Below are 17,625 nucleotides of genomic sequence, written 5' to 3'. Positions count from 1 at the left end.
GATTCTATGAGTTATCTGTCAACTATCAAAGTACAGTTGCCGTTGTGGGTTGCCTCTGATTAGCCTGTTGATGGTGAGAATGAACCTTCATGAGAGTTTTCCTGTGCTACTAGGACTATCATCTTGATAGATGAGACTGATTAGGTGTGCTGATTAGGGAGCTATGAGAAACTGGCAAAGGTGGGGTTCATTGTAGGCAGTTAGCATTTTATTGGAAGCACAAGCATGTATCACCCATACAATTTTTGTATGAAGAATTATCCAAGATTTGGTATAGACTAATAAAGCATGTTTTAAAAATGAATCTTTTTAGAGTGCCACAAATTGTATGTGGTAACATGATGCTTGACTATATCATGATTTGTACGCTCTATGGGCTTCACAGTAAAACCACTTACCTGATGATTTTACCACATTAATGATAAGGTAAAATTGCACCAGCTCGTGCAAGAGCTTTGCCCTTGGAAATGGAGGTTGGAAACATAGAGCTAAAAATGTTAAAAGGTATGTCAATCGATCAATCAATCAATTATTTTTGGAGTGCTCTACTCACCCAAAGGTGAACAAGGTGCTATGGGGTATGTCCTCAGGGTTCAGTTGAAGAGCCAGGTGACTGTGTAAGGTGTTCCAACCTTTTGCTGCCAGGTAGGTGAATGAGTTTCCTGCAGCCGAGGACTTCGTTATGCGGGGTACGGTTGTGAGTGACTGCTGGGAGGCTCAGAGAGGTCTGGAAGGGGAGTACCAGGTGATGCATTGGTTGAGGTAGCTGGGTTCGATGTTGTGTAGGGCTCTGTAGGCGTGTATGAGGAGTTTGAAGTTGATCCTCTTCTCAACGGTGAGCCAGTTGAGGTCTATAAGGTGTCCTGTGATGTGTTCTTGGCAGGGGATATTCAGGACGGGTCTGGCAGTACCATTCTGGATTTGTTGCAGCTTGTTCAGGTTCTTCTTGGTGGTTCTGGCTTTGTGGTTCCGGCATAGAGGGTGTTGCCATAATCAAGTCTGCTTGTATCAAGGCATGTGTCACAGTTTTGTGGCTGTCGCTTGGTATCCATCTGAAAATCGTCGGAGTCGGAGGGTGTGGAAGCAGGTGGATGAGACGGAGTTGACCTGTCTGGTCATGGTGAGTGCTGAGTCGAGGACTCCGCCGAGGTTTCGTGCATGAGTTCAGCTTAAGGCAGCTCTCCTTTATCCAGGTGGTGACTGCTTCCATACCGTCTTTGAAATTGTTATTGAGTGTTGAGGGGTTTTTGGTCAGGGAGATGACCAGCTGGGTGTCCTCAGCGTAGGAGACGATGTTCATACCGTAGTTCCTGATGATTGGGGCGAGCAGGGTCATGTAGATGTTGAACAACGTGGGGCTGGTGGTACCACTGTTGATATCCCATTTTTATTTCCCCAAAATACTGACTTGGAATGTAAAATCCAAGGGAAATGTTATTCTGCTATTCAGTTATATCTCTCAATTTAGAATTGTACTTAAAATGGGCATCCTTGTGTTCCTATTAACTTTGTAAGCCTTGATGTTCCCTAATGTTTTAGTCAATGATAGATGATTTATTGGCCTATTGTTCTCATTTTTTCTCTCTTCTTGAGAAATTGTACATTCTGCACAGCACATGCATAAAGCGAGAGAGAGGGAGAGAAAGAGAAGTTGGCAGATTTGACCACTCCTTGTTCCACTTGTGATACACAGTTCTGGCCAAATTCCACCAAATGCCATGTGGCTGAGTTTTTTATCGCATAAAGCTTGCAAATGGTAAGTTGGTGAGCGCCAGCTATTTTGACGTCCTCTAACTTGATTTGTTAGTGCTAGGAGGTTACCCGGTGAGATTTCTCCAACGCAGAGGGTAGCAGGAGGTCGCAACCATTTGTGGTCAGAAAGCTACCACTTGAGTAGGAAATCTACTTGAGTGGCGCCGAAATCAGCTTGATAAGGTGCGCCCTTTGGCATGCTGCATGGTGCTGTCCAGGCTGATTTTTCAATGCAAAGTGACCTCTCTGTGTTAAATCACAACGCAAGCAGAACGACATGCCTATTTCCAGCCGTTTTCAGAATTTTGCGAGTTCTGCTGAGGCTTAACTAAAACTAAAACAGGCAAAACTCACCAATCAGCAGTTGGACTAAGACCATTTGCTTCTTTCACATATTTACAGGGGCCTGCAACCAGTGGAGGTTGGAATAAGACCTCTCCAGTTGGAGGTGGATATTTTGGGATAAAACCTCTCCACTTGAGGTGGATGTCATAGCACAGTGTTCATTTATACTGAGTCACCATAATTCCCCACTTTGTCTTTCAGACCAGTCATCAACATCAGTTCACCAATGCTGAGCTGCCAGTCCAGTTTTTGCTCCTGGTGATTTAGTAGCATAAAAATACCATTTTGATCATGTGTATGTTATATATAAATGACAGTACCTGATCACACCATGTATAGCTATGTATACATTGGTCAAAATGTAGTCTGGAATGCATCTTGGGCACCTTTACGTCCCTACATGGTGCTGTTAAATCTTCTTGGCCCCTTTGATAACTTTTCTCTTTAAGTACTAGTTGAATTTTCACACCCTTTTATGAGGTGATATTTATGTCCAGCATTAATCCTTTTTTTACAATTGCTTCAGCACTTCTTGTGCAGACCGATACATATGGAGTCCCTTTGAAGCAGACTCATGATTCATGAAGGATGCATAATAACATTCTTGATCATATTTCTTGCAGATGCTGAAATCTGAGGTACTGGACAGTCCTTCGAAAGCTGGCATATCTTCAATTGTGTCACTGTTCCGCACACCAGCCATGTGCAGGATTTCTTTCTGCTTAATGTTTGTGAGGTGAGTGCATTTACACAAAGAATACAGAAAAGAAAAAGAAAAGGAACTCTAATTGCACACATCACAGGGTAATTCTTCTGGGGCCCTGTTTATAAATCTGGCTGCTGGTTTGTGGAGTGAGCAGAGGGTGCATGTTGCTGAGTCCTTGAGCCCACATATAAGCCTTAGAAGGCCTCTGTATCAGTGTTCCAGTAAAATACCTCAGTGTTGTGCAATGACACCTCATATTGTATCTTCTCAACAAATTTGTTACTGGCTGATTAACCCTACAACACTAATACCCTCATGGTCTTCTAGAATATTCCTTTAACACAGGACCGAGGGAAACAGCATATATAAAAAAATAATTTCCAGCTTTCATGTCGTCCACCGAAGAATTTAAAACAGGTTCAGATTAAGGGCTGCAAATTCAAAGAACAAAGTGGCAGTGATCCAAGTGTGTTCTTCAGCAGATCCTTCTATTTAGGACCATTCATGTAGTGAGCAGTGTGGTACTAAAAAGCTAAGTTTGAAATGGTGAATCTGTTGTGTCCAATGTGCATTTTATATTCAAGCACTTGCCCAATGTTGGGAGAATCTAGATTTTTAAGTGCTCATGCCCTGATACAAGAATAGTGGCCAGCAATTTAAAGAAGTGAAGTGTACTTTTGACCAGTGGGGAAGGAGTTCATAAACACAAGTACAGCAAATAACAATATAACTTAATTTATGAGGAAAACATAAGAATGTCCACATATCCTACAGTTTTGTTCATCTTAGCTAGATTGAGGGGAAATACCCAGTTTAGATTTTACACAGTCCTTTTTGAGGTCACACAGATTTTGACAGAGAGGCATATGCACATTTAAATTGCATGTTAGTGCAGCTTCTACGTTTGACTATTAATACTTTGATCAACATAAGGCATAAGCTGCCACATGTTGATGATCTTTGTGAGACAAGGGTCTCTACTACAATTTAGACTACATGTGAAACAGCATGATTTTCAGAGGATCATGTTATGTGTCATGAGATGGAACTGGGTTAGAAGTCCATGTTTCCTGGTTGCAGACTCTATCATTCGATTTGATTTGTTTTATTTATATAGCACAGAAAGCTCCTTCCACAGAAGTGTCCTGGCACTTGAGAAACATGATGCATTAGCTGTTTCTAAATCTGAACAAGAGTGACACTTCAGACTTATTTTCTAATTTGTGCCCAAACAAACAAGTCTTCCATCAAATTGGATTGTAACCTAATGGTCAGGGAGAAGAGTGTTCCATGTTTTTAGCTGTGATAACTCCCAAACGACGGCCTCTCTTCCTAACTTTCTTGAATTTCAAAGACACAATGAGGCCACTGTTAGGGGATCTCAGTGCTCCAAGATGGGTATACTAGGAAACAATGGACCTCATACATATATTATGGTTATTGCAATAGATGGTTTGTGGCAGAAGCAGAGTGCTTTAAATAAACATATTTTGTGCATTTATTACATTACATTTATTTTATCCGGATGTGCAGAGATGGATACATTTCTTGAATGGTCCATGACTAACCTTGCTGCAGCATTCTGAAGAGGTTGGAAGCAGTGATTAAGTTATTTGAATGTAATGTGCCCAAAAGAAGTGAATTGCAGTAGTCCATGCAGGAAATTGTTGTGCAATCAATTGTGTCTTGCTAGCATATCACCCAAAAGTGGCAGGACAGCCAAGACTAATACACTGTGGAGAGATGGCATGCAAGTTTTCCAGTTTGGTTCAAGAATTTATTCAGGGTCTCCTTTGATACCTTTTCATTGCATGGTTTTGTGTCCTGGCTTACAGCCTTGGCTTTTATTCAGGTGCCCAAACCTTTCTTTTATAGGTTTAGTTTCAGTATCCCCACCTTGCTGTCTTGGCTCTAACTTAATTTCCAGTCTTAATATTTTGGTTTTACTCTGTGTATCCCCAGCTTGCTGTTTTGGCTTTCAGTCATTTGTATAATTTGGTTTTCGGATTTCTTTGCCTGGGTGTCTCCAACTAACTTTCCTGCTTTGAGTTCCAGTGTTGCAGCTTTGCTTTCTTGGCATTAGCTGGAATGTCAACATCTTGGTTTCATGGCTTTTACTTGTACATCCCACATTGCTTTCCTGTCTCATTCTTGCTTTCTAGGCAATAGATCTGTTGTCACCACATTACCTTCTTGACTTTAGTTTGAATGTCTTTTGCTTTGATTCTTGACTTTATTTTGAATGTTTCCATCTTGCTTTCTTGACTTTATTTTGAGCGTCTAACTCAAGTGTGCCCACCTTGTGTTTCCTCTGAAAGTGTGGGGTGTGTTTATGTTGAGCAAACTCTCCCCCGTATCGTGGGGCAATTAAACCCTTCTCACAAAGGTCCACAGAGGGCCTATTGCAATGTGAGTTGTTTCCCTGGTAATTTCTTGAGCCAAGGCATACTGCCACTAACATGAATATTTAACAAAATGTTCTTCTCATATAAAACAGTTAATTTAACAGCTTGTCTGTGAATTAAGCTAAAAGAAATATAGGCCCTCATAACATTGGTGGTAAAAACCGCCTACCGCCGTGGCGACGGCTGCCTAAAGACCACCACCACGGCTACCAGCCTTCTACCATAATATGACCACAGGCGCATTTCCACCACAAGAAGGGCGGAAATCCAGCTGGGGCCATACTGGTGGATGGCGGTAAGGTGGCGCTGCTACCACCATCAGCGCCACACCAGTAGACCGCCGCCAGCCGTATTATGAGAAATAATACACCCTGGCGGTGTTCTGCTGGCATGCACTGCTAGCTGTAGCAGCGCGCATTCCTATCTCCTGCCGAAGGACCCCCTAGATCCAGTGGAGGGGAGAGTGGGGGGTGTTGTGTGTGTGTGTGAGTGTGGGGGTGTATGCATGTATGTGTGTGTGTGATTGTGGGTGTGTGTTGTATGTTGACTGCGTGCGTGAATGGAAGGAAGTGTGAGTGCGTGTATGTATTGTAATCATGATGCGTGTCTACGTGTATGTGTTGAAGTGTGTGTGGATGTGTGTGTGATTGGATGTATGCATGCATGTATGTATGTGTGAATGAGTGTGTGTCTACGTGAAGGAGGGCGTGGAGGTAGGGGGGATGGGGTAATTGGAAAGGTAGGAGGGATGGGAGGCACCTATTAGTGACGGGGAAGGAATTCCCTGTTACTGATAGGGCCTACCACCATGGTTTTAGTGGTGTTTCCATAGTGGTAGGTGAGGTCATAATCCCACAATGGCGGCCGCCGGGCTGGAGATGGATATCTCCAGCCCGGAGGCTGTTACACCTATGGCGGTTGGAGTGGTACGAAGCCAACCCGCCAATGTCATAATGTGGCAGTAAGTACCACCAGCCTGTTGGCGGTACTACTGCCACATTATTACCGACAGCCGGAGTCATCATAATGACCCCCATATTCACATATTAATGTACCACACATGAGGGCTGTCCACATGAATTTAATTCAATTGCTGCAGAAGACTTTGCCCACTATTGGAAAAACATATAGCTCAGATGATTATTGGAGTAGCAGTAACACCTAGTGGGGTTTGCTTCTGCTGCAGAGTTCAGTATGCAGCATGCAGCCCTGGCTTGATATTTCAGTGAAGCTGATTCTGCCATTCATTCTCCAGAAGTCAATAAAATAAACATGGAGTAGGGCAAGTCTAACTTTAGAAAGTCACTGAAAAAAACACAAAGGTTCAAGATTTAAATGACGTCACAGGTGAAAATGTCAATTTAAATGTAACATTTTGAAACTAAAAAACACTGAAATTCTCCAGTTAACACAAGACACTATAAGTTGAGCCCCAGCCATGCACACTATTGTCATCAAGGATGTCATTTCAGTTATCATCACTGATGTTATCAATGATGTCTTAGAACATTTCAAGGCTGTTGTAATATGTGAGGTCATAGGCAGTGCATGGCAAGGGCAAGAATTATAATTGTTTTATATATCTATAAATGGTGAATACATTTTTACCTTATTTAGTAATACATGGTAATACAATTATACTTTACTTTTAAAAAACCCTCAAAATTTACTGAAAATGCAAGGCTAAAATTATGGTATAGTTCGAGATTGTAACAATATGTTACTTTACATTTTTTTTAAAGTTAGCATTTCACTGAAAAAACAAAGGTTAAATGGCTTGTATAGTTAGGTGAATATGTCAGTTAATGTATACAGGTTTAAATGAACACAATCTCTGAAATTCGCCAGTTATAGTTACTGCAAACAATCATATCTCTTGCCCTGAAGTAACAATAAATTGTGCTCCCGCCACACACAGGGGCATATTCACAAGCCCCTAGCACCACCTTGCCCCGTCCTGGCGTCATTTCTTTTATGCTCCAGCTGCGTTAAGGAGGCCTTTTTCCCGTGCCATATTTACAAAGTGGTGCGATGCTTGTTTTGCGCCACTTTGTAAACCCTTGCGCCACATCATGCCTACACCAGGCATAATGTATGCAAGGGGGAGTTCTGACTCAGGGAGGCCCACAAAAATGGTGCAGTGAATATCACAACAGTTCACTGCACCATTTTTTTCCATCATTTTTAAAGCCTGCTCAGAGCAGGCATTAAAATTACACACCCATTTTAATCAATGGGCCTCCTTGTGCTTTGTTGCACTAGCGTCAACATTTTTGACGATAGTGCAACAAAGCTCCACAATAGTGTAAAAAATGTTGACGCTATTGTGCTATTATAAATACTGCGCAACCATGGTGTCATTAGGTGGGGCCGCGCCGACGCACGAACAGTGGCACATCAGGACCAATGAGCCATTTTCTTGTAAATATGCTGCACAGTCTTGTCATCAACTATGTAATTTCAGATGTTGCAGTGATGTTATCAATGTGTTGTTCCCTTGTTTGTTATATGCATATAATATCTGCTCTTGTCACTCAAAACGCACAGGGACCAATAATATCATTTTCATATTTTGTGGAATTTACATCATATTAACAGCCCCTGCGGAGCTTCATCCTTATCCATTGTTTAATTAGTATGGAGATCATCAAACATATCTGAGCTTGGCCATAGCTTATTTTTAATGTTTGGAGTACATTGCATTTAAGCCTTTATAATTTTGTATCCACAAATCTATTCAGGCCATATTTTAAGCACTTGCGTTTGGGGATTCTTAAAGTACCACATTTGTGAATTCTCATAGAGGAAACCGAGAAAATAGCTAAAATGTATCAGGTGCCCCAAGGTATATTATAAATTGTATTACCCATCTCTATGCAGATTTAACATGCAAAGTCAGCTTTGGTAAATTAGGAGAGTGCACTACCTCATTTAATATTGGAAGATGTATTGGCCAAGGGTGCGTACTGGCCCCGCTATTGTTCTCCATATATATTAATGGAGTGGATAAGTTCCTGCAGGAAATCCAGGCGGACCCTCCCTATGTGGCAGGGCGTCCAGTACCCGTATTACTGCCGATGATGTTGTCCTGATGTCTAGGACTCCGGTGGGGTTTCAAAAACTAATGGATGGTCTAGAACAGTTTATGGCTTCAAAAGGTATGGTTATTAATAAATCAAAAACCTTCACTATGACTTGTGGCCAAAGGATAAAGAAATGCTGGAGTTTTTATATTCACAAAACGGAGATAACTACTGTAAAGTCATTCAGCTACCCGGGTGTATTGTTCTTGAACAATGGGCAATTGAAACAACATATTCATTCAGGAAAGGATAAATTAAGAAGGAATTCAGGTGCCATTTTTAGATTTGCTGGTAAACTAGGGAGTCGCCCCCATCTCTACTATGATAAATATTTATGGAGACAGAGCAATATCCACGGTAGCATATGGAGCTGGCGTCTGGGGCTATACAAAAAGTACCAGTTTACAAGTAGAGGAAAATTGTTTCTAAAACATTTGCTATAGTTACCAACCTCAGCATCTAATTGGATTGTACACCAAGAGGTGGGCCTCCATTATTTGGATAATGGGTTGCAGGTGAGCCCAATGCTGCTATGGCGTAGTATATGGTCCAAGGAAGAAACTGCATTTACTAAGGAAATTATTCTAGATAGTTTAAAAATGGATAATGCTATGCGTATACCGTGGCTCGTCTTTATTGATTCCTCTTTCAGCTCTATATTCAACATGAATATAAAATCAGACCCAGAGGAAGTGCTGATATTATCAAAGAAATGTATTAGAGATACCTTCTTGCAATATAGAGTTGATGGTAGAAAAACGAATGAATCCATGAAATCTACTGTTGGAATTTACATGTCCCTTTCTCTGGAGGCAAGTAGAGATGGATACAAACTTGGTGTAACTAACATGCAGCACTGTTTCGTTCTGATAAGGTTAAGACTGGGTATAGTACATCATCTGGTAGCATTTCCTAGTACAAAGTCCTGTCCCGATTAAACATTTAGTTGCCCTTGTGATGGGTTAAGTAAGCAAAGTACTTTGCATTTTATGTTATTTTGTACGTTTTATGAACATCTTAGAGTCTTATATCTCAAACTCCTTTTTAAAAATAATAGTATAAGGACCTATCTGGTGGCGCTGGATTTTTGTTAAGACTTGACAATGCACATGTATGTTACAAGGTGGCATTATATATCTTAAATGCTATACAAGTTAGGAAAAGTTTTTTTTTTTAGTTCTAGTGAAACTGGATAAGTGTAATAAATCAGCCTTAATACTATCTTATGAAGATAATAATGGTGAATTTCGAGGGGTTTGTTTTAATGTTATTATATTTTATACATTTATGTTTTAATTATCAGGATTAGTTAGTACATGTATTTTGAATTAGGATTTGAGTATGTTTAATATGTATTTATGTTTCCTATGTGCTTTTATGGCTATTTTGAATTGGCCGAATAAAGTTGATGACTGAATGTATCAGCATTTAGGGTTTTATTGAAAAATGGGTAAAAGTGCTGTGCAAGAAAGCACATCTTTTTCAAAAAACAGCATCACCTTCTTCCTCACTTTGAGGAACAAGCGAGTTGTAAACAAGTTTTAAAAAGTCATTTTTACCACAGTTTATGCATTTTTTTCTTTACAGTAGTGGATTTTTTTAATTTTGTGGTTTTTCCTACCTTAGTAGAAACAGATTTGAACCACATGGGTAAGCCAAGGAAGCAATAATTGTTTAAAAAACTTTACAAAATTCTGAATTCAGCAAAGGGTCATTTGTGTGGATTGCTCATAGTTTTCCCTAAGAAAGTAATCACTGAAAAAAAAAAAAAAAATAAGCCTGAAAAAAAGAAATAGATCTATAACTTTTTTGTCTTGTCGGACATTTTACAAAAGTAATATACTGTTACGCCCATCAAACCCTTATGGTCATAGAGATATATATTGTTTGTTGGTTGTCCAAAAATGAGACACCAAGAGTAACAACAGAGCTACAGTTTACCGTGAATATTCACTGTGCACTATGCTTCCATTCATATGGTAAAATCTAATGAGTGAAAAATGGACTATGCATTTTGTAAATGTGTTCAAAATATTAAGAGGCTCGTAATGACTTTGGCAGTCCTAAAAGCGTACCGCCAAAGCCGTGGGGAGGTCACCACTGTCATACTAGTGGTGTTCCCCCAGAGCGTATTACAATGTTCCCACCTGGCTGACCCGGTAGAGAGTGCGCATTCTGAGGGTGCTGGGCTGGGGGGTGCCTGCACTGTATATGCCATGGGCATGGGCAGCTAAGGGCCCCACCTGTGGCCCCACATCACACCCTTACTGCCAGCCTTTTCATGGTGGTCAGATCGGCTGGCAGTAAGGTGAGTTGTGATCAGTCAAGCGGCACAGAGTTCACCGCCGCCCTGGCTGAGTAGAACTCAGACTGCCAACATCCCGTCAGGAACAATGTTCCTGGTGGGAACTCCAGTCTCCTGGCAGGTCCGCCCGCCAGGATTGCAATGTGGAGGTCTGATCGCTACAGTTGCAGTCGTCTGACCATCTCTGTGAGGCTGGCAGTCCTAGAACAGCCAGCCTCATAATGAGACCCTAATTCTCTTAGATAGTGGTTATTTGTACAACTCTGAATTCAGGGTTACCCATGCTATCATGAGGTTCACGGTAGCATTTTGAAAATGTGCATTTTCCTGCATACATACCTATATTTGGAAACCACAAAGAAAGAGAAATTCTATAGATAGTAAGAAACCTTATGCTATTCCGTATTCCCACAATTCTCCAGATAAAAACTGTATCACACTTGATTTCTTACCCAGAGTACCATGCAAACCTCAAATTATGGCTAAATTAATGCATTTTCCACCACACAAGTGGGGTACCAATTTTATCAGGAGTCGTGTGACAATAGTGAGTGGCAAGAATTTTGTAGATCCCACGTATTCTGGAACTTTCTCTCAGAGAAATGTGATGAAAATGCATGATTATAGCCAAATCTTACTTTCTTCCGGGCATTCTGAGTAAGAAATCATAGTGAGATCTATGCGAGCTAGAACACTGCAGGCATTAGTCCTGGCAAGGGAAAGGAAATTGGGATTTGCCCTCTCTTTGCCACCCTTAATGTCAAAACTAGTCCCACAAAAATCCAAATGTCTTCTCCCTTTTCTTTGGAGAGTGCTGCTGTAGGCCTGCAGGCAGAAACACTGGTAGGGGTTTAGAGGTGGGTGGCAGTATATGTTGTAAGCTCTGTCTGGCTGGCAGCAGATTCAACAATCTCTGGGCATAATCACTGCCCCTTGTATAGACAAAGTTGAACATTCTAATTGCTATGAGCGTACATTGTTTGTTCTGCTACAGCTCTGATTTCTATAACCAGAACATGTTTTTTAAGAAAGTAAATCATTTTTATCTGAAACTCTATTCTTAACTACCTATTAAAAAAAAATCTCTTTTTTTGTACTACGGATGAGCAAATAGTGTAGTCCAGTATTTCACGTATTTTTTTTAATAAACCTTGCCCGTTTTGGAAAAAAAACACGTTTATTCTAATTTCATCAAATTAGACATGTAGTAGAAAAATGCATTCGAGGTAACTTGTGTGGTATGTTTCTATATTCCCTTCTTGGGATTATAGTGACATTTTAAAATCGCTCATTCCCGTGGGTTTCTGATACCACCAGAATCCTTCAGTGGTAAAATATATGTAGTGTGTGTCTATGTGTACATGTTTTCATAATTTTGCTTGCTTTCTCTGTACTTTTTCAAACTGCTGATTTCTTGCAATATAGCTGCTTTTTTGTTACATTTTCCTGTTTTAATTGTGCTCCCCATACCCGCTTTTAGCTTCTCCACCAACTTTGCATATTTTGGCCTCTCCATGGACCTGCAGAACTTTGGACTTAGCATTCACCTGGTGCAGATGCTTTTTGGTGCCATCGATGTCCTAGCCAAGATCCTCTGTTCCATCGCCCTGGCATTTTTTGGACGTAGGACAATCCAGGCAGCTTCTCTTATCCTGGCTGGCCTTTTGCTGCTGCTCAACATGGCTATACCTCTAGGTAAGAAGGTGTTTACAAAGTCATTTGGATACAGAGATTGCTCCCAAATCAGGATTCCAATTTGTGCAAAATTACAGCTCAGATCTCGCAGTGATTCCCTACCCATATTTCACTACCGAAAACCTTGGAAAGTTTCTAGACAAACAGCAATATTTTAAGTTCAGCAACTCATAATAATATTAAACATGCACTATTATAGCATATTCCGAGTGATGCAGTAGTAACAAAACCAAACCCAGTGGTATTGGCAATTCCCCATCTGGTATTACATTATGATTTGTACCTTGGCACTCTGAACGGTTAAGAGTTTGGTTTTAGCATCATTATTCAGAGAAATACCAGTAGTCTGGGGTTTGGATTTCTTGGGTGCTCTATTACAACATCATTAAAGGTTCCGCATGTTGGAACAGGAAAATGATTTCATGTTTACTGCATATTTTCACACGATTCAAATTACAAAAATCAAAATATTCACAGTTAGTAGAAGCAAATTGATTTATTGTACCTTGTTGCAAAATATGCCCCGGAATAATAGATAGATGAGTACTGCATCAGTCCAAACAATACAAGCTTTAAAGTTATATTGTGGAGAATCTAAGTTTGTTTCCCGAAGTAGTATTTTCAAAGGAGTGGAAAAAGCAGTTAATCTTTAAATCAGAGTTGGGTCAGGTAACTGATTAAGATACGGTTCCGAGAAATAACTGCCCAAATCACTTAGCGTGGTTATTGTACACCTTAGCATTGGTCTTGCAGACACTTCACGGTGGGCATTGAACAAATCTAATCCTGGATATTGCAAACATCTCAGCAGGGCTCCTGCATGCGTCTTAGTATAGTTCGTTGGCATCTTTCCATCGTTATCTCACACACATCAACATAAGGATTTCACACATCTCAGCCTGGCTACTGAATGTATCTTGGCATGGCTACTGTACACATCTTGGCGCTGTAAAGAACGCACGTCAACATGAGCATTGCACAGATCCAAGCACTGACATTGCACAAATCTGTGCTCGGTTACTGAATTTATCATAGAGTGGCTATTGGATATACCATTGCATTGTCAGAGTTTACAATCCAACATAACATTTGGACATTTCTAAGCATGGATATGGACACTGTACAAATTGAAGCATGGATACTGCATATAATTAACATGATTATTGTACATACATTGACATTGTCATAGTTTCAGTTCATCGTGAGTATTACACAAATATCAGCAGGGATTGTGCACACATTTCATCTTGATAATGCATGTATCTTGCCACGGTTATTGTACACATCCTGCCACTGTTATAGTACACTTTTCTACACAGTACTGAACAAATGAAAGAATGGATATTCCAAAAATCGCCCCTTGGCTACTTTAACATATTAGCAGGTCTATAGACAATACCTTGGCAATCTTGTAGCACACCTCCACAGGACTACTGCACAAATTTAGGCACCGATGTTGCACAAACCTCTTGCTACCGCATGTATTTTAGCACACATAAATCTCTTCATGGTCGCTGCACAGAGTTCAGCATGGTTACTGCATGTCTCGAACTGCCTTAACTATTAAGTGCTACCTAAAATCTGGATTTTATCACAACATTCTGCAGGAGATGTCATTTTTAGCTCTGAATCTATAACAAATGCCAGTAGCCCTAGTACATGTCACGTACACGCAATAAGAATGGAGAATATGGGGACTATGAACTGTTTATAAATTAGTGGTTGTAATAGTTTCGTTTTGCCTCTAGACATGACTTCTCTGCGAATCACCCTGGTCGTGCTAGGGAAAGGAAGTCTGGCTGCCTCCTCACTCTGCTCCTACCTTTACAGCGGCGAGCTCTTCCCCACCGTAGTCCGGTAAAGCAGTGATATTTGAGACTGGGAAATGCATTTTGCAACACCACTGGCCACCAGTTTGATGTCTTTCCTTGATGATGTCACGAAATATATAAGAATATAGCCTCCAAATATAAATTCGCATTTATGGTTTTAGGCACTCTTAATACCAGATTCAGCACAAAATTATCTCTAAAATAATAATTTTAAAATATGCCATATTTATTACTGCACTTTTACAGACTCTATGACTTATTCATTTCCAGCTTATCCCTTTCAGATGTCTACGTTTTTATGTTTGCGCTTTTCTAGTCTTGTTCTTTTTAAACATTGCATTTTTCACTCAAACGCTTTTCACTTTTATTCTCCCGTTCAGAATTGTGCCTTTCCATCTTAACCTTTTGTTTAAAGTTGCACTTTTCTATCCTACCCTTTTCAAGATTTACCCTTTTCAGCCTACCACTTTCCCAAACAAACTTTTCAAGACCATACCTTCATTTACCAGGGCCGTTTATTTTTGTCTAATGTTGAGTTATAGCCAGCTTGCCCGTCATACGTGTTCCTAACTTTTATAAAAAGGAAGGTCATCTTTTTGAGCTTCCCAATACCACTTCTAAAAGTAGAGAATCGCTGAAAGTACGGTCTGCCGTTGGTATGCCTCTAGTGAAGCACCTCAAAGTCATAGGTAGGACCACATTCGTTGGTGTAACAGTGCGGAGACGTGCAACAGTTTAACCTTGCAAAACAAAGCCCATCGAATGTTTACTGTGCAAGAACTTCACATAGGACACAACGAGATTATTTCACCCAGCTCATTATCACGACCTCCTTTAAAAATTCTTTAAAAAAAGTCCGAGACTAACTTGCCTGACAATCTATGAAAAAATGTCATCACAAACCTCTAGATATAGAACCAAAAGTCAATTAAAACATTTCAGTTTTACGTCAGCTAATCTCTACACTTTACATTTCAAACTTGTTCCCCGCAAATACTACAGACCCCTCGTAGTCATTAGAAATAACCAGGTGTGATACCAGCCTTGAAGGCAGGGTGGCTGTGATGATGCTGTGGGCCCATGTTCTTGCTTCTGTTCTTCCAATAGACCTTTTTAGGAGCCCCGAGGGGTAATGGGAGTTAAAATCAATACTTAAATCAATTAACAGTTCAACCTATTTGGTCGCACAATAAATCAAGGAGGCGGAGAATAAGATTCAAAAGGTTTATTACAAATTTAGAGCCAAACTAATATAAATGGATCTCAAGAACATGCTGTGTAAGTACAGAATCACCAAAGATGAGGTGAAATGCCTAACAAATTTGAATCTCATAAGCATAAGGGACACACAAATTTTGGATGAAGCAATACAAAAGATAAAGAACAGCATTTGGTGATCAGTATACAGGTCATGATCCTCTTACTTAATAATTTGAAATCTTAAGTCTGCCTAATGCCCTAAACTAAGCTATGGAAATCCTATGTGATTCTCAGGAAACATAGGCATTAATAAGAATATAGGAAAGTGTTAGCATACCATAAACCTTTGTGGAAGCTCTGGTAAAGAGGTGGTATATAGTATAAAGCAGTAAAAAGAAATCACAATAGAGAGGTCGGTACCCCTCCAAGTGTCTAAAAGATTAATTCTCTCCAAAGGCCAAAGGGAATCTGCCCTCACTTGACTAAGTGTATCCTAATTAAACCCACAGAACTCTTTATAAGTCTATGTCAACTAAACCAGTGGTTTTCCATAATCTTTGCACAGTTGAATTAGGCAACTCCCATCACCCTCACATCCCATGGTTGGGACAGCAGGACGACCTTGAGTGTCTCCTCGTGCAAGTCATTTCAACAGGAGGTCTTGCTTCTCAGTTCGTTAGCGCTCCTTTCGTCCTTGCCAAAGTATCCCCCCATACTCCACTATCTTTCACACACAACATGCCTTTCATTAACAGTAGATTCGCACAAAAGCACCTGCAATGAAAGAACATTAAGATACAAGCAAAACTCCACATTGAAGAATAACCCTGGAAATTAAACATTTCAGGCCTCTAATCATGCTAACTTAACATGGTCTTAGTACACATTTTGAATACATGAATATAAATGGATCTTGCAATTATAATGAATATATGCCTCCTAAATGGAACAGATTATTTGTCATTATATCATAATACCATTAACAGAGCTACAGAACTACAAATGTGCATTCATATTATAATTCAACATGTTAAAATCACACATTAGAACACACATGAATATAAACTTCTGTTTCCCTACTGTGAGTATACTTTCAATAATACAGTTACGTACTTTATATCAATACCATTAAAACACAATATTTGTATTGTCGATTATGTTATCATGCCACTTCTGTAACGTTTGATGGTACAATCAAAATTCTACATTATCAGGTGTCTATATAATACTGACTAATTTTACAGCATGCCCTATACAATGAATTCTCTCCTGCTTAGCAACACTAATTTACTGTCCTTGGAAGATTAAACAGTTGTGACAGCTTTAAGACATGTGGCCTACAGGTAACTTACTGATCTCTGCCAAGGTTACATACCTCAGTGATCTACCTTATCAACCTCAAGTGATAGTGAACTATGTTCTGCAGCAAGAGCTAAGCCTGGTCGACCTAGTGGTTCAGTCAATGGAAATTACATTCTGTATTGGAGCAACTATTGTTTGTTTGATTTTAATTCACAGCCATGCTACTTGCCTAATAACTATATCCATCTTCATTTTTTGCAGGCAGACTGGAATGGGATTCACCACGATGATGGCACGCCTTGGTGGCATTGTGGCGCCTGGAGTTCTAATGGCAGGGGACTACTTTCCTTTCCTGCCCCTGACGATATTTGGAGTGTGTCCAATCATATCTGGGGTTGCGGCCTGCTTCCTGCCTGAGATGCTGAACTGCCCGTTACTGGACACAATCGAAGAGGTGGAGGAGAGGTAACAGTTCTTTTGCCCTTGTTCTTTTTTCTCCCTTGTCTTGCAGTACCCTCTATGTCTCATTCATTTCCCAGTGATTTATTTTCTCCTGTGTCTTCCTGGACCTTTGTTCAGCCTCTTCTCCAATGCACCCTACAGTGTTGGTGCCTTGAGACCCTGACAGGTGAGTAGCGCGCTTTATAAATTGATTGATTGATTGACTTCCTTGGGGAAACAAGTTCTCTTTTCAAACTAGCCTGCTGGACTCACAAATGTTTTCACAACCAAAATAGCCCACTTTGGTAAGAAAACTACATTACCTTTGTTTTCACAGTACCTAATCACCGTTCACAATGCCCCATGTTAAATCCATGAAAACCAAAACAAGACCTTCACCAGTACAACACTTAGGCCCTCATAACAACTTCAGTGGCCAGTGCTGGCGGTATATCTGGCTCCCTATTTTGACTTTTCCGCTGGGCCAGAGGAGGGTAACAGTGTTACCATCTGCTGGCCCAGCAGAAAAGTCACATCAACATTGCAGCCAGCTCGTAAT

General features: G+C 40.3%; 1 protein-coding gene across 3 annotated transcripts in view; it reads left to right on the top strand.

The window, feature by feature from the left end:
- The window catches only part of LOC138258704 (solute carrier family 22 member 6-like), a 70,998-nt gene extending 53,904 nt beyond the window's left edge, over positions 1 to 17,094 (top strand). The window contains exons 6-10 of one of the 3 annotated variants that reach the window (XM_069205995.1): positions 1,133 to 1,162; positions 2,758 to 2,833; positions 12,077 to 12,291; positions 14,040 to 14,148; positions 16,887 to 17,094. In XM_069205995.1, coding sequence (XP_069062096.1) covers positions 1,133 to 1,162; positions 2,758 to 2,833; positions 12,077 to 12,291; positions 14,040 to 14,148; positions 16,887 to 17,094 — 638 coding nt within the window. Of the gene's footprint in view, positions 1 to 1,132; positions 1,163 to 2,720; positions 2,834 to 12,076; positions 12,292 to 14,039; positions 14,149 to 16,886 lie in introns of all 3 variants that reach the window. The other 2 variants (XM_069205994.1, XM_069205996.1) reach the window with 2 other exon arrangements.
- The last annotated feature ends 531 nt before the right edge of the window (positions 17,095 to 17,625 follow it).

The sequence above is a fragment of the Pleurodeles waltl genome, chromosome 9, assembly GCF_031143425.1.
Source record: "Pleurodeles waltl isolate 20211129_DDA chromosome 9, aPleWal1.hap1.20221129, whole genome shotgun sequence".
NCBI classification, from domain to species: domain Eukaryota; kingdom Metazoa; phylum Chordata; class Amphibia; order Caudata; family Salamandridae; genus Pleurodeles; species Pleurodeles waltl.
Note: the sequence above shows the minus strand (reverse complement) of the source record. Positions and strands in the feature narration are given on the sequence as shown.